Source organism: Oncorhynchus clarkii, chromosome 7, assembly GCF_045791955.1.
Source record: "Oncorhynchus clarkii lewisi isolate Uvic-CL-2024 chromosome 7, UVic_Ocla_1.0, whole genome shotgun sequence".
Classification (NCBI taxonomy): Eukaryota; Metazoa; Chordata; class Actinopteri; order Salmoniformes; family Salmonidae; genus Oncorhynchus; species Oncorhynchus clarkii.
In genome coordinates, this window is record NC_092153.1 from 8234446 (window position 1) to 8261498 (window position 27053).

General features: G+C 45.9%; 1 protein-coding gene across 1 annotated transcript in view; it reads right to left on the reverse strand.

Annotated features, from left to right (window-relative positions):
• LOC139413995 (glypican-6-like) overlaps positions 1 to 27053 on the reverse strand; it is a 188303-nt gene that overhangs the window by 117843 nt on the left and 43407 nt on the right. The window contains exon 2 of the mRNA XM_071161880.1: positions 18452 to 18617. Within this exon, the coding sequence (XP_071017981.1) occupies positions 18452 to 18617 (166 nt within the window). The remainder of the gene's footprint in view (positions 1 to 18451; positions 18618 to 27053) is intronic.

Here is a 27053-nt window from a genome sequence, read left to right on the forward strand (position 1 = left end):
ATTATGAAAGGATGAAAAATATGAGCAACATTCCAGCCACGAGGCCACGAGGTCGTTTGACTGCAGGAAAGGCCTGCGTACATCCACATGTGTTAGGTAGAGCAGTCAGGACTATGGTTGTGACAGAAAGGTCATCTATTGGTCCCCAGTGACTGTGCCATCATAATCACATTTAAATCACAGTGGTTAAACTCTCACAGGTCAAAGGTGGGCTTAATCTCCTAGGCAACCAGGCATGGGGGAAAACCTGACTAAATACCATAAAGATCAATGTACCAAAATTAACTACAAAATAAACAGCAAAATAATTGTATTACAAAATACTTGTTTTTTTAGTAATTTATTGAATTAAAATACTTGTATTTTGTATTTTCATGTGCAAGTAGCCAGCCAGAACAGCAACATTCTCAGTAATAGTTCCAAAAACGTTTTACTTGCTATTACTGTGATATGTTGTTGTTTATCTTCATTTAGCGAGTCACTCTGGATAACAGCGTCTGCTACATGTGAAAATGAACATACCAAAATGACCTGCAAAGCACACTGGGTATTATTATGGGAGAGATTGTTTATCTTCATTTAGCGAGTCACTCTGGATAACAGCGTCTGCTACATGTGAAAATGAACATACCAAAATGACCTGCAAAGCACACTGGGTATTATTATGGGAGAGATAGTTAGAATAATACTCAGCATGTTTTACAATTGTTAATTTGTACATATCCATTTTTATTTCGTTAATTTAGCTCTTATCACACCATAGTGCCATCAGAAACCGTGTACGGTTCGTCCAATCAATATCCGTCCGATTTCTGATACCGATACAGGGTGAAATGGGGGCCACAAAATGTTAACCGCTTTTTTAAAAAAGGTATAGAAATGTATTTTGGAAATATAAATTATAGCTCTCGAAAGCATCTTGTTACAAAATACATTGGAATGTAGATCAGCCCAGTATAATATAATATAAACCCGGGGTTTATAAAATACTCAGAATTAATTGAAATACATATTTAATCAAATACATGTCACAGAAATACTGCCCATCTCTGTACACAACAACACATCCCAATTTACACCCTATTCACTATATAGCGATAGTGCACTGCTTTTGACCAGTTGTATGGGCCCTATATGGGGAATAGGGTGCTATTTGGGATACAGATAGTGGTTTAGAGTTTGGGACCGTTTACTGCTCAGAACCAACGCCTCTCAGTCTCTCAGTCTCTCAGTCTCTCAGTCTCTCAGTCTCTCTGTCTCTCTCTCTCTCTCTCTCTCTCTCTCTCTCTCTCTCTCTCTCTGTCTCTCTCTCTCTCTCTCTGTCTCTGTCTCTCTCTCTGTCTCTCTCTCTCTCTTTGTCTCTCTCTCTCTGTCTCTCTCTTTGTCTCTCTCTCTCTCTCTCTCTCTCTCTGTCTCTCTCTCTCTCTCTCTGTCTCTCTCTCTCTCTCTCTCTCTGCTCTCTCTCTCTCTCTGTCTCTCTCTCTCTCTCTCTGTCTCTCTCTCTCTCTCTCTCTGCTCTCTCTCTCTCTCTGCTCTCTCTCTCTCTCTCTCTCTCTGTCTCTCTCTGTTCTACTGTTCTAAATATTCCGACTGATAAGTTTTCTTATCAAGTCCAATTTGTAAAAAGATTGAGAGATACAGAAAAGTCCAATTTGTAAAAAAAGAGCGAAATAAGGCCAAAATGTGGAGAACAGAGAATGACTCTTAGGAGCGATGTCTTTCTCTACAGACAGACGAGGATCAGAAAGAGACAAAGAGAAAGAGAAAGGAGAGACTTCTATTCATCTCACAAAAGGCCTCTGTCTCTCTGCTCAATGAGCACCAGTGGACTCACTCACTGGGTATTTGACCTGTTCTCTCTCTCTCTCTGCCAGAGTCTTAAGAGATAAATATATGAACGTGATGGATGGATTCACATTTCTGTGCCACACTTGAGTAGCATAAAACCCTGAATTCTGAATTTCTCAACAGTCATTTTTTGTTTGTTTCTGTGATAAGCCTATTTCATGTTAAACTTCATATCTGGCTTTGAAAAAGCTCTCATTCCAAACGTATGAAACGGTGTCCGTAAAGAAACACATCCCACATTTCCCAAAAGACTCACATCTCCCTCTCTAACTTTAAACATCAGCTATCTGAGCAGCTACCCGGTCGCTGCAGTTGGAGACTCATATCTCCCTCTCTAACTTTAAACATCTGCTATCTGAGCAGCTACCCGATCGCTGCAGTTGGAGACTCACATCTCCCTCTCTAACTTTAAACATCAGCTATCTGAGCAGCTACCCGATCGCTGCAGCTGTACAGCCCATCTGTAAATAGCCCATCCGACTACCTCATCCCCATATTGTTTTTATTAACTTTTCTGCTCTTTTGCACACCAGTATCTCTACTTGCACATCATCATCTGCTCATCTATCACTCCAGTGTTAATCTGCTAAATTGTAATTACTTTGCTACTATGGCCTATTTATTGCCTTACTTCCATTTGCACACACTATATATAGACTTTCTTTTAGTTCTACTGTCTTATTGACTGTATGTTTGTTTATTTCATGTGTAACTCTGTGTCGTTGTATGTTGTACTGTGTTGTTTGTGTCGCACTGCTTTGCTTTATCTTGGCCAGGTCACAGATGTAAATGAGAACTTGTTCTCAACTGGCCTACCTGGTTAAATAAAGGTGTTCTCAACTGGCCTACCTGGTTAAATAAAGGTGTTCTCAACTGGCCTACCTGGTTAAATAAAGGTGTTCTCAACTGGCCTACCTGGTTAAATAAAGGTGTTCTCAACTGGCCTACCTGGTTAAATAAAGGTGTTCTCAACTGGCCTACCTGGTTAAATAAAGGTGTTCTCAACTGGCCTACCTGGTTAAATAAAGGTGTTCTCAACTAGCCTACCTGGTTAAATAAAGGTGTTCTCAACTAGCCTACCTGGTTAAATAAAGGTGTTCTCAACTAGCCTACCTGGTTAAATAAAGGTGTTCTCAACTAGCCTACCTGGTTAAATAAAGGTGTTCTCAACTGGCCTACCTGGTTAAATAAAGGTGTTCTCAACTAGTCTACCTGGTTAAATAAAGGTGTTCTCAACTAGCCTACCTGGTTAAATAAAGGTGTTCTCAACTAGCCTACCTGGTTAAATAAAGGTGTTCTCAACTGGCCTACCTGGTTAAATAAAGGTGTTCTCAACTGGCCTACCTGGTTAAATAAAGGTGTTCTCAACTGGCCTACCTGGTTAAATAAAGGTGTTCTCAACTGGCCTACCTGGTTAAATAAAGGTGTTCTCAACTGGCCTACCTGGTTAAATAAAGGTGAAATAAAAAAATAAATCCCAAAATGTGAAGCTTTTGCGTTAACAAACATAGAGCATGTGACGCCTCAACACAACAACATTCTAGAGAAAGGGGCTGAGAGTTTCCCCTTAGCGAGGGTGGAGAGTTAGTTTCCCCTTAGCGAGGGTGGAGAGTTAGTTTCCCCTTAGCGAGGGTGGAGAGTTAGTTTCCCCTTAGCGAGGGTGGAGAGTTAGTTTCCCCTTAGTGAGGGTGGAGAGTTAGTTTCCCATTAGCGAGGGTGGAGAGTTAGTTTCCCCTTAGCGAGGGTGGTGAGTTAGTTTCCCCTTAGCGAGGGTGGAGAGTTAGTTTCCCCTTAGCGAGGGTGGAGAGTTAGTTTCCCCTTAGCGAGGGTGGAGAGTTAGTCGAGGATGGAGAGTTAGTTTCCCCTTAGTGAGGGTGGAGAGTTAGTTTCCCCTTAGCGAGGGTGGAGAGTTAGTTTCCCCTTAGCGTGGGTGGAGAGTTAGTTTCCCCTTAGTGAGGGTGGAGAGTTAGTTTCCCCTTAGCGAGGGTGGAGAGTTAGTTTCCCCTTAGCGAGGGTGGAAAGTTAGTTTCCCCTTAGCGAGGGTGGAGAGTTAGTTTCCCCTTAGCGAGGGTGGAGAGTTAGTTTCCCCTTAGCGAGGGTGGAGAGTTAGTTTCCCCTTAGCGAGGGTGGAGAGTTAGTTTCCACTTAGCGAGGGTGGAGAGTTAGTTTCCCCTTAGCGAGGGTGGAGAGTTAGTTTCCCCTTAGCGAGGGTGGAGAGTTAGTTTCCCCTTAGCGAGGGTGGAGAGTTAGTTTCCCCTTAGCGAGGGTGGAGACTTAGTTTCCTCTTAGCGAGGGTGGAGACTTAGTTTCCCCTTAGCGAGGGTGGAGAGTTAGTTTCCCCTTAGCGAGGGTGGAGACTTAGTTTCCTCTTAGCGAGGGTGGAGAGTTAGTTTCCCCTTAGCGAGGGTGGAGACTTAGTTTCCCCTTAGCGAGGGTGGAGAGTTAGTTTCCTCTTAGCGAGGGTGGAGAGTTAGTTTCCTCTTAGCGAGGGTGGAGAGTTAGTTTCCCCTTAGCGAGGGTGGAGACTTAGTTTCCTCTTAGCGAGGGTGGAGAGTTAGTTTCCCCTTAGTGAGGGTGGAGAGTTAGTTTCCCCTTAGCGAGGGTGGAGAGTTAGTTTCCTCTTAGCGAGGGTGGAGAGTTAGTTTCCCCTTAGCGAGGGTGGAGACTTAGTTTCCCCTTAGCGAGGGTGGAGAGTTAGTTTCCCCTTAGCGAGGGTGGAGAGTTAGTTTCCCCTTAGCGAGGGTGGAGAGTTAGTTTCCCCTTAGTGAGGGTGGAGAGTTAGTTTCCCCTTAGCGAGGGTGGAGAGTTAGTTTCCCCTTAGCGAGGGTGGAGAGTTAGTTTCCCCTTAGCGAGGGTGGAGAGTTAGTTTTAGAGATGAACTGTAAAGAAGATAAAGTGGCTTTATTCGTATCCTAAAGGCCCAGCAGGCTGCTGAACAATCCAATGCTATTGATAGTGGCATTTTAAAGCATGAAGAGCCAAGCCTGCACGGTCTGCACGGTAAACGCACCACGTACAGAGAGAAAGGCACACAGAGACGGAGGTTCACACCGTTACAAGCAACAAGCCTCCTGTCATAAGGGCTGTTTTAGGGACAACGAGAGTCACACAGTAGATCTATAAATATCTACAATGCAGAGAGAGAGAGAGAGAGAGAGAGAGAGAGAGAGAGAGACAATCAGAGAGAGAGAGAGAGAGAGAGAGAGAGAGAGAGAGAGAGACAATCAGAGAGACTATGGCATCAGTTCTAATGCAACCCATCGACCACGGACCTGTTATGCTTCCCGAGTCTCAAACGCCAGCCTATTCCTTCTGTAAGTGCCCTACTTTACACCAGAGCCCACGTGTAACAGGGTGTCAATATGTTAGGGAACAGTGGGCCATTTGCGATGCGGAGGTTTGTCTTTCCAAAAAGCAGATCAATATCAGTTGTGAAGCCTCACTGTATTGGCTAATGGAGAGCAGCGTTGACAGAGAAGATGAATAGAAAAGGCCAAGAAACGTCACAATAGGACCCTTTCATGCAGCAGAGAGAGAACGCTCCCCAAGGGTTCCCTGTTCTAATTGAAACTGAACACTTCACTCCTTCTGAAACACAAACTATCTCTGTTATAACAGCCTAACTAAATTAAAAGCACACTATTTATATATGCCCAAGGCTCTGTTCATCAAACAAGATTCCTCACTCTGTTGCGACTGTAGTTTTCATATTAAATGTCTTGTATAACAGCCGTCGGCAGCCATACTCTGCCTTGTTCCCTTTGAACAAGATGAAAACTTTTTAACGTTTAGCCGAGATGTGAGATCGCACTCTGCGCTGCGGCCTGTGTTGGGTCTGTGTTGGGTCTGTGCTGTGTTGGGTCTGTGTTGTGTTGAGTCTGTGTTGGGTCTGTGTTGGGTCTGTGTTGTGTTGGGTCTGTGTTGTGTTGAGCCTGTGTTGGGTCTGTGTTGGGTCTGTGTTGTGTTGGGTCTGTGTTGTGTTGGGTCTGTGTTGTGTTGGGTCTGTGTTGTGTTGGGTCTGTGCTGTGTTGGGTCTGTGCTGTGTTGGGTCTGTGTTGTGTTGTGTCTGTGTTGTGTTGGGTCTGTGTTGGGTCTGTGTTGGGTTGGGTCTGTGCTGTGTTGGGTCTGTGCTGTGTTGGGTCTGTGTTGGGTTGGGTCTGTGCTGTGTTGGGTCTGTGCTGTGTTGGGTCTGTGTTGTGTTGGGTCTGTGCTGTGTTGGGTCTGTGTTGTGTTGGGTCTGTACTGTGTTTGGTCTGTGCTGTGTTGGGTCTGTGTTGGGTCTGTGCTGTGTTGGGTCTGTGTTGGGTCTGTGTTGTGTTGGGTCTGTGCTGTGTTGGGTCTGTGTTGTGTTGGGTCTGTGTTGTGTTGGGTCTGTGTTGTGTTGGGTTTGTGCTGTGTTGGGTCTGTGTTGGGTCTGTGTTGTGTTGTGTTGGGTTTGTGCTGTGTTGGGTCTGTGTTGTGTTGTGTTGGGTCTGTGCTGTGTTGGGTCTGTGCTGTGTTGGGTCTGTGTTGTGTTGGGTTTGTGCTGTGTTGGGTCTGTGTTGTGTTGTGTTGGGTCTGTGCTGTGTTGGGTCTGTGCTGTGTTGGGTCTGTGTTGTGTTGGGTTTGTGCTGTGTTGGGTCTGTGTTGTGTTGTGTTGGGTCTGTGCTGTGTTGGGTCTGTGCTGTGTTGGGTCTGTGTTGTGTTGTGTTGGGTCTGTGTTGTGTTGGGTCTGTGCTGTGTTGGGTCTGTGCTGTGTTGTGTTGGGTCTGTGCTGTGTTGGGTCTGTGCTGTGTTGGGTCTGTGCTGTGTTGGGTCTGTGCTGTGTTGGGTCTGTGTTTTGTTGTGTTGGGTCTGTGTTGTGTTGTGTTGGGTCTGTGCTGTGTTGGGTCTGTGTTGTGTTATGTTGGGTCTGTGCTGTGTTGGGTCTGTTCTGTGTTGGGTCGTCTCCTGGTCGTCGGGACAACAGTTTTGTCAGACACGCGCACACACACATACATAGGCACAGGACTCAGAAGTGATGTTTGCTGACCTCTGCTGAGACTCGTCTTTAAAATACACCCCACTGTTTTTAGATCCTGCTACAAGAGGGATCGTACCATCTGCCTCACAAATTAACCCATGTCCCCTATATAGTGCACTAACTTTGACCAGAATAGACCACTAAATAGAGAATAGGGTGTCATTTTGTACGAAGAATATAGCTGCCTCCCCCAGTCCCCATTACAGAGGAGGGCTTGAGAACAGCTCCTTACTGAAACATTACCCACCGTGCAGACCCAGCATGGAACACCAAACAGAAGGGGTTTCCTTCCGACCAGCAGGGACCAGGGTTTAGTTATCAGGCTCTAACAGCAGGGACCAGGGTTTAGTTATCAGGCTCTAACAGCAGGGACCAGGGTTTAGTTATCAGGCTCTAACAGCAGGGACCAGGGCATAGTTATCAGGCTCTAACAGCCGGGTTTAGTTATCAGGCTAACAGCAGGGACCAGGGTTTCGTTATCAGGCTCTAACAGCAGGGACCAGGGTTTAGTTATCAGGTTCTAACAGCAGGGACCGGGGTTTAGTTATCAGGTTCTAACAGCAGGGTTTAGTTATCAGGCTCTAACAGCAGGGTTTAGTTATGAGGCTCTAACAGCAGGGACCAGGGTTTAGTTATCAGGCTCTAACAGCAGGGTTTAGTTATCAGGCTATAACAGCAGGGTTTAGTTATCAGGCTCTAACAGCAGGTTTTAGTTATCAGCCTCTAACAGCAGGGACCAGGGTTTAGTTATGAGGCTCTAACAGCAGGGACCAGGGTTTAGTTATCAGGTTCTAATAGCAGGGACCAGGGTTTAGTTATCAGGCTCTAACAGCAGGGACCAGGGTTTAGTTATCAGGCTCTAACAGCAGGGACCAGGGTTTAGTTATGAGACTCTAACAGCAGGGACCAGGGTTTAGTAATCAGGCTCTAACAGCAGGGACCAAGGTTTAGTTATCAGGCTCTAACAGCAGGGACCAGGGTTTAGTTATCAGGCTCTAACAGCAGGGACCAGGGTTTAGTTATCAGGCTCTAACAGCAGGGACCAAGGTTTAGTTATCAGGCTCTAACAGCAGGTACCAGGGTTTAGTTACCAATCTCTAACAGCAGGGTTTAGTTATCAGGCTCTAACAGCAGGGACCAGGGTTTAGTTATCAGGGTATAACAGCAGGACCAGGGTTTAGTTATCAGGCTCTAACAGCAGGGACCAGGGTTTAGTTACCAGACTCTAACAGCAGGGACCAGGGTTTAGTCATCAGGCTCTAACAGCAGGGTTTAGTAATCAGGCTCTAACAGCAGGGACCAGGGTTTAGTGATCAGGCTCTAACAGCAGGAACCAGGGTTTAGTTATCAGGCTCTAACAGCAGGGACCAGTGTTTAGTTATCAGGCTCTAACAGCAGGGACCAGGGCATAGTTATCAGGCTCTAACAGCCGGGTTTAGTTATCAGGCTAACAGCAGGGACCAGGGTTTCGTTATCAGGCTCTAACAGCAGGGACCAGGGTTTAGTTATCAGGTTCTAACAGCAGGGACCGGGGTTTAGTTATCAGGTTCTAACAGCAGGGTTTAGTTATCAGGCTCTAACAGCAGGGTTTAGTTATGAGGCTCTAACAGCAGGGACCAGGGTTTAGTTATCAGGCTCTAACAGCAGTGACCAGGGTTTAGTTATCAGGCTCTAACAGCAGGGACCAGGGTTTAGTTATCAGGCTCTAACAGCAGGGACCAGGGTTTAGTTATCAAGCTCTAACAGCAGGGACCAGGGTTTAGTTATCAGGCTCTAACAGCAGGGACAAGGGTATAGTTATCAGACTCTAACAGCAGGGACCAGGGTTTAGTTATCAGGCTCTAACAGTAGGGACCAGGGTTTAGTTATCAGGCTCTAACAGCAAGGACCAGGGTTTAGTTATCAGGCTCTAACAGCAGGGACCAGGGTATAGTTATCAGGCTCTAACAGCAGGGACCAGGGTTTAGTTATCAGGCTCTATCTAACAGCAGGGACCAGGGTTTAGTAATCAGGCTCTAACAGCAGGGACCAAGGTTTAGTTATCAGGCTCTAACAGCAGGGACCAGGGTTTAGTTATCAGGCTCTAACAGCAGGGACCAGGGTTTAGTTATCAGGCTCTAACAGCAGGGACCAAGGTTTAGTTATCAGGCTCTAACAGCAGGTACCAGGGTTTAGTTACCAATCTCTAACAGCAGGGTTTAGTTATCAGGCTCTAACAGCAGGGACCAGGGTTTAGTTATCAGGGTATAACAGCAGGGACCAGGGTTTAGTTATCAGGCTCTAACAGCAGGGACCAGGGTTTAGTTAACAGACTCTAACAGCAGGGACCAGGGTTTAGTCATCAGGCTCTAACAGCAGGGTTTAGTAATCAGGCTCTAACAGCAGGGACCAGGGTTTAGTTATCAGGCTCTAACAGCAGGAACCAGGGTTTAGTTATCAGGCTCTAACAGCAGGGACCAGTGTTTAGTTATCAGGCTCTAACAGCAGGGACCAGGGCATAGTTATCAGGCTCTAACAGCCGGGTTTAGTTATCAGGCTAACAGCAGGGACCAGGGTTTCGTTATCAGGCTCTAACAGCAGGGACCAGGGTTTAGTTATCAGGTTCTAACAGCAGGGACCGGGGTTTAGTTATCAGGTTCTAACAGCAGGGTTTAGTTATCAGGCTCTAACAGCAGGGTTTAGTTATGAGGCTCTAACAGCAGGGACCAGGGTTTAGTTATCAGGCTCTAACAGCAGGGTTTAGTTATCAGGCTATAACAGCAGGGTTTAGTTATCAGGCTCTAACAGCAGGTTTTAGTTATCAGCCTCTAACAGCAGGGACCAGGGTTTAGTTATGAGGCTCTAACAGCAGGGACCAGGGTTTAGTTATTAGGCTCTAACAGCAGGGTTTAGTTATCAGGCTCTAACAGCAGGGACCAGGGTTTAGTTATCAGGCTCTAACAGCAGGGACCAGGGTTTAGTTATCAGGCTCTAACAGCAGGGACCAGGGTTTAGTTATGAGACTCTAACAGCAGGGACCAGGGTTTAGTAATCAGGCTCTAACAGCAGGGACCAAGGTTTAGTTATCAGGCTCTAACAGCAGGGACCAGGGTTTAGTTATCAGGCTCTAACAGCAGGGACCAGGGTTTAGTTATCAGGCTCTAACAGCAGGGACCAAGGTTTAGTTATCAGGCTCTAACAGCAGGTACCAGGGTTTAGTTACCAATCTCTAACAGCAGGGTTTAGTTATCAGGCTCTAACAGCAGGGACCAGGGTTTAGTTATCAGGGTATAACAGCAGGGACCAGGGTTTAGTTATCAGGCTCTAACAGCAGGGACCAGGGTTTAGTTACCAGGCTCTAACAGCAGGGTTTAGTAATCAGGCTCTAACAGCAGGGACCAGGGTTTAGTTATCAGGCTCTAACAGCAGGAACCAGGGTTTAGTTATCAGGCTCTAACAGCAGGGACCAGTGTTTAGTTATCAGGCTCTAACAGCAGGGACCAGGGCATAGTTATCAGGCTCTAACAGCCGGGTTTAGTTATCAGGCTAACAGCAGGGACCAGGGTTTCGTTATCAGGCTCTAACAGCAGGGACCAGGGTTTAGTTATCAGGTTCTAACAGTAGGGACCGGGGTTTAGTTATCAGGTTCTAACAGCAGGGTTTAGTTATCAGGCTCTAACAGCAGGGTTTAGTTATGAGGCTCTAACAGCAGGGACCAGGGTTTAGTTATCAGGCTCTAACAGCAGGGTTTAGTTATCAGGCTATAACAGCAGGGTTTAGTTATCAGGCTCTAACAGCAGGTTTTAGTTATCAGCCTCTAACAGCAGGGACCAGGGTTTAGTTATGAGGCTCTAACAGCAGGGACCAGGGTTTAGTTATTAGGCTCTAACAGCAGGGTTTAGTTATCAGGCTGTAACAGCAGGGACCAGGGTTTAGTTATCAGGCTCTAACAGCAGGGACCAGGGTTTAGTTATCAGGCTCTAACAGCAGGGACCAGGGTTTAGTTATGAGACTCTAACAGCAGGGACCAGGGTTTAGTTATCAGGCTCTAACAGCAGGGACCAGGGTTTAGTTATCAGGCTCTAACAGCAGGGACCAGGGTTTAGTTATGAGGCTCTAACAGCAGGGACCAGGGTTTAGTTATCAGGCTCTAACAGCAGGGACCAGGGTTTAGTTATCAGGCTCTAACAGCAGGGACCAGGGTTTAGTTATCAGGCTCTAACAGCAGGGACCAAGGTTTAGTTATCAGGCTCTAACAGCAGGTACCAGGGTTTAGTTACCTATCTCTAAATGCAGGGTTTAGTTATCAGGCTCTAACAGCAGGGACCAGGGTTTAGTTATCAGGGTATAACAGCAGGGACCAGGGTTTAGTTATCAGGCTCTAACAGCAGGGACCAGGGTTTAGTTACCAGACTCTAACAGCAGGGACCAGGGTTTAGTCATCAGGCTCTAACAGCAGGGTTTAGTAATCAGGCTCTAACAGCAGGGACCAGGGTTTAGTTATCAGGCTCTAACAGCAGGAACCAGGGTTTAGTTATCAGGCTCTAACAGCAGGGACCAGTGTTTAGTTATCAGGCTCTAACAGCAGGGACCAGGGCATAGTTATCAGGCTCTAACAGCCGGGTTTAGTTATCAGGCTAACAGCAGGGACCAGGGTTTCGTTATCAGGCTCTAACAGCAGGGACCAGGGTTTAGTTATCAGGTTCTAACAGCAGGGACCGGGGTTTAGTTATCAGGTTCTAACAGCAGGGTTTAGTTATCAGGCTCTGACAGCAGGGTTTAGTTATGAGGCTCTAACAGCAGGGACCAGGGTTTAGTTATCAGGCTCTAACAGCAGGGTTTAGTTATCAGGCTATAACAGCAGGGTTTAGTTATCAGGCTCTAACAGCAGGTTTTAGTTATCAGCCTCTAACAGCAGGGACCAGGGTTTAGTTATGAGGCTCTAACAGCAGGGACCAGGGTTTAGTTATTAGGTTCTAACAGCAGGGTTTAGTTATCAGGCTCTAACAGCAGGGACCAGGGTTTAGTTATCAGGCTCTAACAGCAGGGACCAGGGTTTAGTTATCAGGCTCTAACAGCAGGGACCAGGGTTTAGTTATGAGACTCTAACAGCAGGGACCAGGGTTTAGTAATCAGGCTCTAACAGCAGGGACCAAGGTTTAGTTATCAGGCTCTAACAGCAGGGACCAGGGTTTAGTTACCAGGCTCTAACAGCAGGGACCAGGGTTTAGTTATCAGGCTCTAACAGCAGGGACCAAGGTTTAGTTATCAGGCTCTAACAGCAGGTACCAGGGTTTAGCTACCAATCTCTAACAGCAGGGTTTAGTTATCAGGCTCTAACAGCAGGGACCAGGGTTTAGTTATCAGGGTATAACAGCAGGGACCAGGGTTTAGTTATCAGGCTCTAACAGCAGGGACCAGGGTTTAGTTACCAGACTCTAACAGCAGGGACCAGGGTTTAGTCATCAGGCTCTAACAGCAGGGTTTAGTAATCAGGCTCTAACAGCAGGGACCAGGGTTTAGTTATCAGGCTCTAACAGCAGGAACCAGGGTTTAGTTATCAGGCTCTAACAGCAGGGACCAGTGTTTAGTTATCAGGCTCTAACAGCAGGGACCAGGGCATAGTTATCAGGCTCTAACAGCCGGGTTTAGTTATCAGGCTAACAGCAGGGACCAGGGTTTCGTTATCAGGCTCTAACAGCAGGGACCAGGGTTTAGTTATCAGGTTCTAACAGTAGGGACCGGGGTTTAGTTATCAGGTTCTAACAGCAGGGTTTAGTTATCAGGCTCTAACAGCAGGGTTTAGTTATGAGGCTCTAACAGCAGGGACCAGGGTTTAGTTATCAGGCTCTAACAGCAGGGTTTAGTTATCAGGCTATAACAGCAGGGTTTAGTTATCAGGCTCTAACAGCAGGTTTTAGTTATCAGCCTCTAACAGCAGGGACCAGGGTTTAGTTATGAGGCTCTAACAGCAGGGACCAGGGTTTAGTTATTAGGCTCTAACAGCAGGGTTTAGTTATCAGGCTGTAACAGCATGGACCAGGGTTTAGTTATCAGGCTCTAACAGCAGGGACCAGGGTTTAGTTATCAGGCTCTAACAGCAGGGACCAGGGTTTAGTTATGAGACTCTAACAGCAGGGACCAGGGTTTAGTTATCAGGCTCTAACAGCAGGGACCAGGGTTTAGTTATCAGGCTCTAACAGCAGGGACCAGGGTTTAGTTATGAGGCTCTAACAGCAGGGACCATGGTTTAGTTATGAGGCTCTAACAGCAGGGACCAGGGTTTAGTTATCAGGCTCTAACAGCAGGGACCAGGGTTTAGTTATCAGGCTCTAACAGCAGGGACCAGGGTTTAGTTATCAGGCTCTAACAGCAGGGACCAGGGTTTAGTTATCAGGCTCTAACAGCAGGGACCAGGGTTTAGCTATCAGGCTCTAACGGCAGGGACCAGGGTTTAGTTATGAGGCTCTAACAGCAGGGACCAGGGTTTAGTTATCAGGCTCTAACAGCAGGGTTTAGTTATCAGGCTATAACAGCAGGGTTTAGTTATCAGGCTCTAACAGCAGGTTTTAGTTATCAGCCTCTAACAGCAGGGACGAGGGTTTAGTTATCAGGCTCTAACAGCAGGGACCAGGGTTTAGCTATCAGGCTCTAACAGCAGGGACCAGGGTTTAGCTATCAGGCTTTAACAGCAGGGACCAGGGTTTAGTTATCAGGTTCTAACAGCAGGGTTTAGTTATCAGGCTCTAACAGCAGGGACCAGGGTTTAGTCATCAGGTTCTAACAGCAGTGACCAGGGTTTAGTTATCAGGTTCTAACAGCAGGGACCAGGGTTTAGTTACCAGGCTCTAACAGCAGGGACCAGGGTTTAGTTATCAGGCTCTAACAGCAGGGACCAGGGTTTAGTTATCAGGCTCTAACAGCAAGGACCAGGGCTTAGTTACCAGACTCTAACTGCAGGGACAAGGGTTTAGTTATCAGGCTCTAACAGCAGGGTTTAGTTATCATGCTCTAACAGCAGGGACCAGGGTTTAGTTATCAGGCTCTAACAGCAGGGACCAGGGTTTAGTTATCAGGCTCTAACAGCAGGGTTTAGTTATCAGGCTATAACAGCAGGTTTTAGTTATCAGCCTCTAACAGCAGGGACAAGGGTTTAGTTATGAGGCTCTAACAGCAGGGACCAGGGTTTAGTTATCAGGCTCTAAAAGCAGGGTTTAGTTATCAGGCTCTAACAGCAGGGACCAGGGTTTAGTTACCAGACTCTAACAGCAGGGACCAGGGTTTAGTCATCAGGCTCTAACAGCAGGGTTTAGTAATCAGGCTCTAACAGCAGGGACCAGGGTTTAGTGATCAGGCTCTAACAGCAGGAACCAGGGTTTAGTTATCAGGCTCTAACAGCAGGGACCAGTGTTTAGTTATCAGGCTCTAACAGCAGGGACCAGGGCATAGTTATCAGGCTCTAACAGCCGGGTTTAGTTATCAGGCTAACAGCAGGGACCAGGGTTTCGTTATCAGGCTCTAACAGCAGGGACCAGGGTTTAGTTATCAGGTTCTAACAGCAGGGACCGGGGTTTAGTTATCAGGTTCTAACAGCAGGGTTTAGTTATCAGGCTCTAACAGCAGGGTTTAGTTATGAGGCTCTAACAGCAGGGACCAGGGTTTAGTTATCAGGCTCTAACAGCAGTGACCAGGGTTTAGTTATCAGGCTCTAACAGCAGGGACCAGGGTTTAGTTATCAGGCTCTAACAGCAGGGACCAGGGTTTAGTTATCAGGCTCTAACAGCAGGGACCAGGGTTTAGTTATCAGGCTCTAACAGCAGGGACAAGGGTATAGTTATCAGACTCTAACAGCAGGGACCAGGGTTTAGTTATCAGGCTCTAACAGTAGGGACCAGGGTTTAGTTATCAGGCTCTAACAGCAAGGACCAGGGTTTAGTTATCAGGCTCTAACAGCAGGGACCAGGGTATAGTTATCAGGCTCTAACAGCAGGGACCAGGGTTTAGTTATCAGGCTCTATCTAACAGCAGGGACCAGGGTTTAGTAATCAGGCTCTAACAGCAGGGACCAAGGTTTAGTTATCAGGCTCTAACAGCAGGGACCAGGGTTTAGTTATCAGGCTCTAACAGCAGGGACCAGGGTTTAGTTATCAGGCTCTAACAGCAGGGACCAAGGTTTAGTTATCAGGCTCTAACAGCAGGTACCAGGGTTTAGTTACCAATCTCTAACAGCAGGGTTTAGTTATCAGGCTCTAACAGCAGGGACCAGGGTTTAGTTATCAGGGTATAACAGCAGGGACCAGGGTTTAGTTATCAGGCTCTAACAGCAGGGACCAGGGTTTAGTTACCAGACTAACAGCAGGGACCAGGGTTTAGTCATCAGGCTCTAACAGCAGGGTTTAGTAATCAGGCTCTAACAGCAGGGACCAGGGTTTAGTTATCAGGCTCTAACAGCAGGAACCAGGGTTTAGTTATCAGGCTCTAACAGCAGGGACCAGTGTTGAGTTATCAGGCTCTAACAGCAGGGACCAGGGCATAGTTATCAGGCTCTAACAGCCGGGTTTAGTTATCAGGCTAACAGCAGGGACCAGGGTTTCGTTATCAGGCTCTAACAGCAGGGACCAGGGTTTAGTTATCAGGTTCTAACAGCAGGGACCGGGGTTTAGTTATCAGGTTCTAACAGCAGGGTTTAGTTATCAGGCTCTAACAGCAGGGTTTAGTTATGAGGCTCTAACAGCAGGGACCAGGGTTTAGTTATCAGGCTCTAACAGCAGGGTTTAGTTATCAGGCTATAACAGCAGGGTTTAGTTATCAGGCTCTAACAGCAGGTTTTAGTTATCAGCCTCTAACAGCAGGGACCAGGGTTTAGTTATGAGGCTCTAACAGCAGGGACCAGGGTTTAGTTATTAGGCTCTAACAGCAGGGTTTAGTTATCAGGCTCTAACAGCAGGGACCAGGGTTTAGTTATCAGGCTCTAACAGCAGGGACCAGGGTTTAGTTATCAGGCTCTAACAGCAGGGACCAGGGTTTAGTTATGAGACTCTAACAGCAGGGACCAGGGTTTAGTAATCAGGCTCTAACAGCAGGGACCAAGGTTTAGTTATCAGGCTCTAACAGCAGGGACCAGGGTTTAGTTATCAGGCTCTAACAGCAGGGACCAGGGTTTAGTTATCAGGCTCTAACAGCAGGGACCAAGGTTTAGTTATCAGGCTCTAACAGCAGGTACCAGGGTTTAGTTACCAATCTCTAAAAGCAGGGTTTAGTTATCAGGCTCTAACAGCAGGGACCAGGGTTTAGTTATCAGGGTATAACAGCAGGGACCAGGGTTTAGTTATCAGGCTCTAACAGCAGGGACCAGGGTTTAGTTACCAGACTCTAACAGCAGGGACCAGGGTTTAGTCATCAGGCTCTAACAGCAGGGTTTAGTAATCAGGCTCTAACAGCAGGGACCAGGGTTTAGTTATCAGGCTCTAACAGCAGGAACCAGGGTTTAGTTATCAGGCTCTAACAGCAGGGACCAGTGTTTAGTTATCAGGCTCTAACAGCAGGGACCAGGGCATAGTTATCAGGCTCTAACAGCCGGGTTTAGTTATCAGGCTAACAGCAGGGACCAGGGTTTAGTTATCAGGTTCTAACAGTAGGGACCGGGGTTTAGTTATCAGGTTCTAACAGCAGGGTTTAGTTATCAGGCTCTAACAGCAGGGTTTAGTTATGAGGCTCTAACAGCAGGGACCAGGGTTTAGTTATCAGGCTCTAACAGCAGGGTTTAGTTATCAGGCTATAACAGCAGGGTTTAGTTATCAGGCTCTAACAGCAGGTTTTAGTTATCAGCCTCTAACAGCAGGGACCAGGGTTTAGTTATGAGGCTCTAACAGCAGGGACCAGGGTTTAGTTATTAGGCTCTAACAGCAGGGTTTAGTTATCAGGCTGTAACAGCAGGGACCAGGGTTTAGTTATCAGGCTCTAACAGCAGGGACCAGGGTTTAGTTATCAGGCTCTAACAGCAGGGACCAGGGTTTAGTTATGAGACTCTAACAGCAGGGGCCAGGGTTTAGTTATCAGGCTCTAACAGCAGGGACCAGGGTTTAGTTATCAGGCTCTAACAGCAGGGACCAGGGTTTAGTTATGAGGCTCTAACAGCAGGGACCATGGTTTAGTTATGAGGCTCTAACAGCAGGGACCAGGGTTTAGTTATCAGGCTCTAACAGCAGGGACCAGGGTTTAGTTATCAGGATCTAACAGCAGGGACCAGGGTTTAGTTATCAGGCTCTAACAGCAGGGACCAGGGTTTAGTTATCAGGCTCTAACAGCAGGGACCAGGGTTTAGCTATCAGGCTCTAACGGCAGGGACCAGGGTTTAGTTATGAGGCTCTAACAGCAGGGACCAGGGTTTAGTTATCAGGCTCTAACAGCAGGGTTTAGTTATCAGGCTATAACAGCAGGGTTTAGTTATCAGGCTCTAACAGCAGGTTTTAGTTATCAGCCTCTAACAGCAGGGACGAGGGTTTAGTTATCAGGCTCTAACAGCAGGGACCAGGGTTTAGCTATCAGGCTCTAACAGCAGGGACCAGGGTTTAGCTATCAGGCTTTAACAGCAGGGACCAGGGTTTAGTTATCAGGTTCTAACAGCAGGGTTTAGTTATCAGGCTCTAACAGCAGGGACCAGGGTTTAGTCATCAGGTTCTAACAGCAGTGACCAGGGTTTAGTTATCAGGTTCTAACAGCAGGGACCAGGGTTTAGTTACCAGGCTCTAACAGCAGGGACCAGGGTTTAGTTATCAGGCTCTAACAGCAGGGACCAGGGTTTAGTTATCAGGCTCTAACAGCAAGGACCAGGGTTTAGTTACCAGACTCTAACTGCAGGGACAAGGGTTTAGTTATCAGGCTCTAACAGCAGGGTTTAGTTATCATGCTCTAACAGCAGGGACCAGGGTTTAGTTATCAGGCTCTAACAGCAGGGACCAGGGTTTAGTTATCAGGCTCTAACAGCAGGGTTTAGTTATCAGGCTATAACAGCAGGTTTTAGTTATCAGCCTCTCACAGCAGGGACAAGGGTTTAGTTATGAGGCTCTAACAGCAGGGACCAGGGTTTAGTTATCAGGCTCTAACAGCAGGGTTTAGTTATCAGGCTCTAACAACAGGGACCAGGGTTTAGTTATCAGGCTCTAACAGCAGGGTTTAGTTATCAGGCTCTAACAACAGGGACCAGGGTTTAGTTATCAGGCTCTAACAGCAGGGTTTAGTTATCAGGCTCTAACAGCAGGGACCAGGGTTTAGTTATCAGGCTCTAACAGCAGTGACCAGGGTTTAGTTATCAGGCTCTAACAGCAGGGACCAGGGTTTAGTTATCAGGCTCTAACAGCAGGGACCAGGGTTTAGTTATCAGGCTCTAACAGCAGGGACCAGGGTTTAGTTTGAAAGACACCACTGTCCCAGGCACAACAGACAGAACATAGTAAAACATAGAACGGTCTCACTCACTCACACTCACACACACACACACACACACACACACACACACACACACACACACACACACACACACACACACACACACACACACACACACACACACACACACACAGAGTGAGAGAGAGAGAGAGGACATATCATGTGTTTTCTCACCTATGAAGAGGTTCCACTCGGGATCTAGGTCAGCCTGGTTAGCCAGACAGCCTCTCATCACATTATGGCAGTAGTTATGACAGGGCTTCAGCCCAGGCAGGCCCCTGCAGTACGGACAGTACAGCATCTTAGTCAGGGCCCTGATGCAGGCGGGGGCCACATTCACCTTGGGGGAGAGAGAAACATGTTGGAGATAAATGACTTATGTTGCCTTGTCATGTCTACCAGGCTAGAGGATCACCTCTCACACAGTATCTGGGTTAAGGATAGTACCAGGCTAGAGGATCACCTCTCACACAGTATCTGGGTTAAGGATAGTACCAGGCTAGAGGATCACCTCTCACACAGTATCTGGGTTAAGGATAGTATCAGGCTAGAGGATCACATCTCACACAGTATCTGGGTTAAGGATAGTACCAGGCTAGAGGATCACATCTCATACAGTATCTGGGTTAAGGATAGTACCAGGCTAAAGGATCACCTCTCACACAGTATCTGGGTTAAGGATAGTACCAGGCTAGAGGATCACCTCTCACACAGTATCTGGGTTAAGGATAGTACCAGGCTAGAGGATCACATCTCACACAGTATCTGGGTTAAGGATAGTACCAGGCTAGAGGATCACCTCTCACACAGTATCTGGGTTAAGGATAGTACCAGGCTAGAGCATCACCTCGCACTTGTATGTCTTCCATTTCCTAATAATTGCTCCCACAGTTGATTTCTTCAAACCAAGCTGCTTACCTATTGCAGATTCAGTCTTCCCAGCCTGGTGCAAGTCTACAATTTTGTTTCTGGTGTCCTTTGACAGCTCTTCGGTCTTGGCCATAGTGGAGTTTGGAGTGTGAGTGTTTGAGGTTGTGGACAGGTGTCTTTTATACTGATAACAAGTTCAAACAGGTGCCATTAATACAGGTAACGAGTGGAGGACAGAGGAGCCTCTTAAAGAAGAAGTTACAGGTCTGTGAGAGACAGAAATCTTGCTTGTTTGTAGGTGACCAAATACTTATTTTCCACCATAATTTGCAAATTAATTAATTAAAAATCCTACAATGTGATTTTCTGGATTTTTTTCCTCATTTTGTCTGTCATAGTTGAAGTGTACCTATTATGAAAATTACATTACATCATCTTTTTAAGTGGGAGAACTTGCACAATTGGTGGCTGACTAAATACTTTTTTGCCCCACTCTATATATCTCAGAGACAAACAGACTTCTGTAGAGTAGTTAGAGAGAGAAACAGACTTCTGTAGAGTAGTTAGAGAGAGAAACAGACTTCTGTAGAGTAGTTAGAGAGAGAAACAGACTTCTGTAGAGTAGTTAGAGAGAGAAACAGACTTCTGTAGAGTAGTTAGAGAGAGGAACAGACTTCTGTGGAGTAGTTAGATAGAGAAACAGACTTCTGTAGAGTAGTTAGAGAGAGAAACCATAGCAACATCAGCTCTGACACATCATTTAGCTGCAGTCTTGTATCAGTTCTGTTGGTCTCTCTGTTTCTCTTTGATTTTTAAAATCAGGTACCTTGTCTCCCTCCTCTCCACCCACCGCCCCTGGTTGAGTCAAGCTACGTGTGTGTGTGTGTGTGTGTGTGTGTGTGTCTGTGTATGTGTGTGTGTGTGTGTGTGTGTGGTGTGTGTGGTGTGTGTGTGTGTGTGTGTGTGTGTGTGTGGTGTGTGTGTGTGTGTGTGTGTGTGTGTGTGTGTGCGTACGTGCGTGCATTTGTGTGTGTGTGTGTGTGTGTGTTTGTGTGTGTGTGTGTGTGTGTGTGTGTTCAGAGTGTTAGCTTGGTGGTGCAGCAGTAGCAGCAGCTGGAGCGGAGCTGTTTTCAGAGAAGGGATCAAACACCTCCGCTCTGACACGTACACGGGTTTCAGTGACATCAGAGTGGCTCATGAAGGCTTTGAAGACAGAACGCTGCTGGTTTCATCACTAGATGTCTCAGCTCAGATCTGTGTGTGTGTGTGTGTGTGTCCGTGTGTGTGTGTCTGTGCGTGTGTGTGTGTGTGCGAGTGTGTGCGTGTGCGTGTGTGTGTGTGTGTGTGGTGTGTGTGTAGGTAGATGTCTCGGCTCAGATCTAGGTGTCATAACCCCATCCACGTTCCACCAATCTGTCTTCATCAGCCAACAGGATACAGATCGGTGATTTGAGAAAAACCGAATTCATTTAGTGGCAGAAAACAACTCCTCTGTTTCCCTCCTTTCAAGGAAAGAGATGACCTGTCATCACCAGCTAGTTTCACTCCCTGGTATATTCTATTACCGTGTATTTGTCCCCTAATTGGGATGTGTCGTTACAGCCTGTCTGAACTACCAGTATATCGTTCCTTACTCCAGGAGAAAACCTTCACCAGATCAACATTGAGATCAATTCATTCACTTATAAAACATGTCTTATGTTTACACAGTGTGTAAAGACGGTAGTGGATTACAATATTTAATCTAACATTTAATGGGAAATCAACGACAGAGACATTTTAAAGGATTTATGTTTTATGCCTTTGTGGCATTGGATATTATTTCAGAACCAGAGTTACATCCCTACATAGTGCACAACTTTAGACTAGAGCCCCTACCTAGTGCACTACTTTAGACCAGAGCCTGACATAGTACACTACTATAGACCAGAGCCCTACAGAGTACACTACTTTAGACCAGAGCCCTACAGAGTACACTACATAGACCAGAGCCCTACAGAGCACACTACTTTAGACCAGGGCCCTATAGAACCCTATTCCCTATATATAGTGCACTACTTTAGACCAGAGCCCTATAGAACCCTATTCCATATATAGTGAACTACTTTAGACCAGGGCCCTATAGAACCCTAAACCCTATATATAGTGCACTACTTTAGACCAGAGACCTATAGAACCATATTCCATATATTGTGAACTACTTTAAACCAGGGCCCTATAGAACCCTATTCCCTATATATAGTGCACTACTTTAGACCAGAGTCCTATAGAACCCTATTCCATATATAGTGAACTACTTTAGACCAGGGCCCTATAGAACCCTAAACCCTATATATAGTGCACTACTTTAGACCAGGGCCCTATAGAACCCTATTCCATATATAGTGAACTACTTTAGACCAGGGCCCTATAGAACCCTAAACCCTATATATAGTGCACTACTTTAAACCAGGGCCCTATAGAACCCTATTCCATATATAGTGAACTACTTTAGACCAGGGCCCTATAGAACCCTAAACCCTATATATAGTGCACTACTTTAGACCAGGGCCCTATAGAACCCTATTCCATATATAGTGCACTACTTTAGACCAGGGCCCTATAGAACCCTATTCCATATATAGTGCACTACTTTAAACCAGGGCCCTATAGAACCCTAAACCCTATATATAGTGCACTACTTTAGACCAGGGCCCTATAGAACCCTATTCCATATATAGTGAACTACTTTAGACCAGGGCCCTATAGAACCCTAAACCCTATATATAGTGCACTACTTTAGACCAGGGCCCTATAGAACCCTATTCCATATATAGTGAACTACTTTAGACCAGGGCCCTATAGAACCCTATTCCCTATATATAGTGCACTACTTTAGACCAGGGCCCTATAGAACCCTATTCCATATATAGTGCACTACTTTAAACCAGGGCCCTATAGAACATTATTCCATATATAGTGAACTACTTTAAACCAGGGCCCTATAGAACCCTATTCCCTATATATAGTGCACTACTTTAGACCAGGACCCTATAGAACCCTATTCCCTATATATAGTGCACTACTTTAGACCAGGGCCCTATAGAACCCTATTCCCTAGATAGTGCACTACTTTAGACCAGGGCCAGAAGGTGTCTCATGAGATCCAGTCCAGAGCTCTGAGTACATAATCCCAGCCTGAAGGGGAGTCCTCTTCACAAACCAGGATCTGTCAGACTGGGTCAGTCTTCCCTCCTTAGATAGTTCATTATGAATACATCCTGAATTATACATTAGAGGGAAATATTTCCAGCTGACAACACAGCCTCAACAGCATCGTCTACTAATGAAGTCCAAGAAATAAATCCCTTCACACCTCAACATGAGACATCTCCATATTAAGATATGCACCTCGGTTGGTTGAGTTACTAGAATATACACAATCACTAGCTGCCACTATAATACACAATGAAATCAGCCATTTCATGGTGAGTGGGCCCAGGGTGCATTATCAAATAAACAATCAGGTTTTTCATGGTGACTGGGCCCAGAGTACATTATCAAATAAACAATCAGGTTTTTCATGGTGACTGGGCCCAGAGTACATTATCAAATAAACAATCAGGTTTTTCATGGTGACTGGGCCCAGAGTACATTATCAAATAAACAATCAGGTTTTTCATGGTGACTGGGCCTAGAGTACATTATCAAATAAACAATCAGGTTTTTCATGGTGAGTGGGCCCAGGGTACATTATCAAATAAACAATCAGGTTTTTCATGGTGAGTGGGCCCAGGGTACATTATCAAATAAACAATCAGGTTTTTCATGGTGACTGGGCCCAGAGTACATTATCAAATAAACAATCAGGTTTTTCATGGTGACTGGGCCTAGAGTACATTATCAAATAAACAATCAGGTTTTTCATGGTGAGTGGGCCCAGGGTACATTATCAAATAAACAATCAGGTTTTTCATGGTGAGTGGGCCCAGGGTACATTATCAAATAAACAATCAGGTTTTTCATGGTGACTGGGCCCAGAGTACATTATCAAATAAACAATCAGGTTTTTCATGGTGACTGGGCCCAGGGTACATTATCAAATAAACAATCAGGTTTTTCATGGTGACTGGGCCTAGAGTACATTATCAAATAAACAATCAGGTTTTTCATGGTGACTGGGCCCAGAGTACATTATCAAATAAACAATCAGGTTTTTCATGGTGACTGGGCCCAGAGTACATTATCAAATAAACAATCAGGTTTTTCATGGTGACTGGGCCCAGAGTACATTATCAAATAAACAATCAGGTTTTCCATGGTGACTGGGCCCAGGGTACATTATCAAATAAACAATCAGGTTTTTCATGGTGACTGGGCCCAGAGTACATTATCAAATAAACAATCAGGTTTTTCATGGTGACTGGGCCCAGAGTACATTATCAAATAAACAATCAGGTTTTTCATGGTGACTGGGCCCAGAGTACATTATCAAATAAACAATCAGGTTTTTCATGGTGAGTACTGAGTACATTATCAAATACTTTGGTAGCCTGGTTGTCCCTGATTGAGAACCATACTTAGGTAGCCTGGTTGTCCCTGATTGAGAACCATACTTAGGTAGCCTGGTTGTCCCTGATTGAGAACCATACTTAGGTAGCCTGGTTGTCCCTGATTGAGAACCATACTTTGGTAGCCTGGTTGTCCCTGATTGAGAACCATACTTAGGTAGCCTGGTTGTCCCTGATTGAGAACCATACTGAGGTAGCCTGGTTGTCCCTGATTGAGAACCATACTGAGGTAGGTAGCCTGGCTGTCCCTGATTGAGAACCATACTGAGGTAGCCTGGTTGTCCCTGATTGAGAACCATACTTTGGTAGCCTGGTTGTCCCTGATTGAGAACCATACTTAGGTAGCCTGGTTGTCCCTGATTGAGAACCATACTTAGGTAGCCTGGTTGTCCCTGATTGAGAACCATACTGAGGTAGCCTGGTTGTCCCTGATTCAGAACCATACTGAGGTAGCCTGGCTTCACCTTTGAGTTGTGGGTGATTATTTTCTGTTCTGTGTTTTGTTTCACCGTTCAGGACGGTTCGTTTCGTCGTTTTATTGTTTTGTTCAGTGTTCAGTATTTCTTATTAAAACAAGATGAACACTTACCACGCTGCGCGTTGGTCCTCTCCTTCATACGACAAACGTTACACTCTCATCCAGTAAAACGTACAGTTAGTGCATTCATCTTAAGATAGCTAGGTGGGACAACCACATTTGGTATTGGTTATTTCATTAGGATCCCCAGTAGCTGTTGCAAAAGCAGCAGCTACTCTTCCTGGGGTCCACACAGAACACAGAACACGGAACACAGAACACAGAACACGGAACACGGAACACGGAACACAGAACACAGAACACGGAACACAGAACATGAAACATAATACATTATGACATAATACAGAACATCAATAGACAAGAACAGCTCAAGGACAGAACTACATACCTATTTAAAAAGGTACACACAGCCTCCATATCAATACATACACACAGACTCTATAGGTCCAATAGGAGAGAGGCGTTGTCCTGTGAGGTGTTGATTTATCTGCCCTCATATCAATACATACACACAGACTCTCTAGGTCCAATAGGGGAGAGGCGTTGTGCCGTGAGGTGTTGATTTATCTGCCCTCATATCAATACATACACACAGACTCTATAGGTCCAATAGGGGAGAGGCGTTGTCCTGTGAGGTGTTGATTTATCTGCCCTCATATCAATACATACACACAGACTCTCTAGGTCCAATAGGGGAGAGGCGTTGTGCCGTGAGCTGTTGATTTATCTGCCCTCATATCAATACATACACACAGACTCTATAGGTCCAATAGGGGAGAGGCGTTGTCCTGTGAGGTGTTGATTTATCTGCCCTCATATCAATACATACACACAGACTCTATAGGTCCAATAGGGGAGAGGCGTTGTCCTGTGAGGTGTTGATTTATCTGCCCTCATATCAATACATACACACAGACTCTATAGGTCCAATAGGGGAGAGGCGTTGTGCCGTGAGGTGTTGATTTATCTGCCCTCATATCAATACATACACACAGACTCTATAGGTCCAATAGGGGAGAGGCGTTGTCCTGTGAGGTGTTGATTTATCTGCCCTCATATCAATACATACACACAGACTCTATAGGTCCAATAGGAGAGAGGCGTTGTCCTGTGAGGTGTTGATTTATCTGCCCTCATATCAATACATACACACAGACTCTATAGGTCCAATAGGGGAGAGGCGTTGTGCCGTGAGGTGTTGATTTATCTGCCCTCATATCAATACATACACACAGACTCTCTAGGTCCAATAGGAGAGAGGCGTTGTCCTGTGAGGTGTTGATTTATCTGCCCTCATATCAATACATACACACAGACTCTATAGGTCCAATAGGGGAGAGGCGTTGTCCTGTGAGGTGTTGATTTATCTGCCCTCATATCAATACATCCACACAGACTCTCTAGGTCCAATAGGAGAGAGGCGTTGTCCTGTGAGGTGTTGATTTATCTGCCCTCATATCAATACATCCACACAGACTCTCTAGGTCCAATAGGGGAGAGGCGTTGTGCCGTGAGGTGTTGATTTATCTGCCCTCATATCAATACATACACACAGACTCTATAGGTCCAATAGGGGAGAGGCGTTGTGCCGTGAGGTGTTGATTTATCTGCCCTCATATCAATACATACACACAGACTCTATAGGTCCAATAGGGGAGAGGCGTTGTGCAGTAAGGTGCTGCTTTATCTGCCCTCATATCAATACATACACACAGACTCTCTAGGTCCAATAGGGGAGAGGCGTTGTCCTGTGAGGTGTTGATTTATCTGCCCTCATATCAATACATACACACAGACTCTCTAGGTCCAATAGGGGAGAGGCGTTGTGCCGTGAGGTGTTGATTTATCTGCCCTCATATCAATACATACACACAGACTCTATAGGTCCTATAGGGGAGAGGCGTTGTGCCGTGAGGTGTTGATTTATCTGCCCTCATATCAATACATACACACAGACTCTATAGGTCCAATAGGGGAGAGGCGTTGTGCCATGAGGTGTTGATTTATCTGCCCTCATATCAATACATACACACAGACTCTATAGGTCCTATAGGGGAGAGGCGTTGTGCCACCAGGTGTTGCATTATGTGTTTTATAAAACCAGGTTTGCTGTTTATTTTAGCAATATGAGATGGAAGGAAGTTCCATGCAATAAGGGCTCTATATAATATTGTACATGTTCTTGAATTTGTTCTGTACCTGGGGACTGTGAAAAGACCCCTGGTGGCATGTCTGGTGGGATAAGTGTGTGTGTCAGAGCTGTGTGTAAGTTGACTATGCAAACATTTTGGGATTTTCAACACATGAATGTTTCTTATAAAAGAAGAAGTGATGTAGTCAGTCTCTCCTCAACTCTTAGCCAAGAGAGACTGGCAGCATAGTAATTATATCAGCCCTGATTACAATGAAGAGTAAGACGTGCCACTCTGTTCTGGTCCAGCTGCAGCTTAACTAGGTCTTTCCTTGCAGTACATTCATCTACAGATAGGCTCAACCAGAGGGATACACAGTGTTAACAGCCGTCGCCACAGCAGCTCCATCAGTGTCAAGCTACAGTTCACAGCCATGGACAGTATGGGCCCTGGTCTAAAGTAGTGCACTATATATAGGGATTAGGGTTCTATAGGGCTCTGGTCTAAAGTAGTGCACTATATAGGGAATAGGGTTCTATAGGGCTCTGGGCTAAAGTAGTGCACTATATATAGGGATTAGGGTTCTATAGGGCTCTGGTCTAAAGTAGTGCACTATATAGGGAACAGGGTTCTATAGGGCCCTGATCTAAAGTAGTGCACTATATAGGGAATAGGGTTCTGGTCTA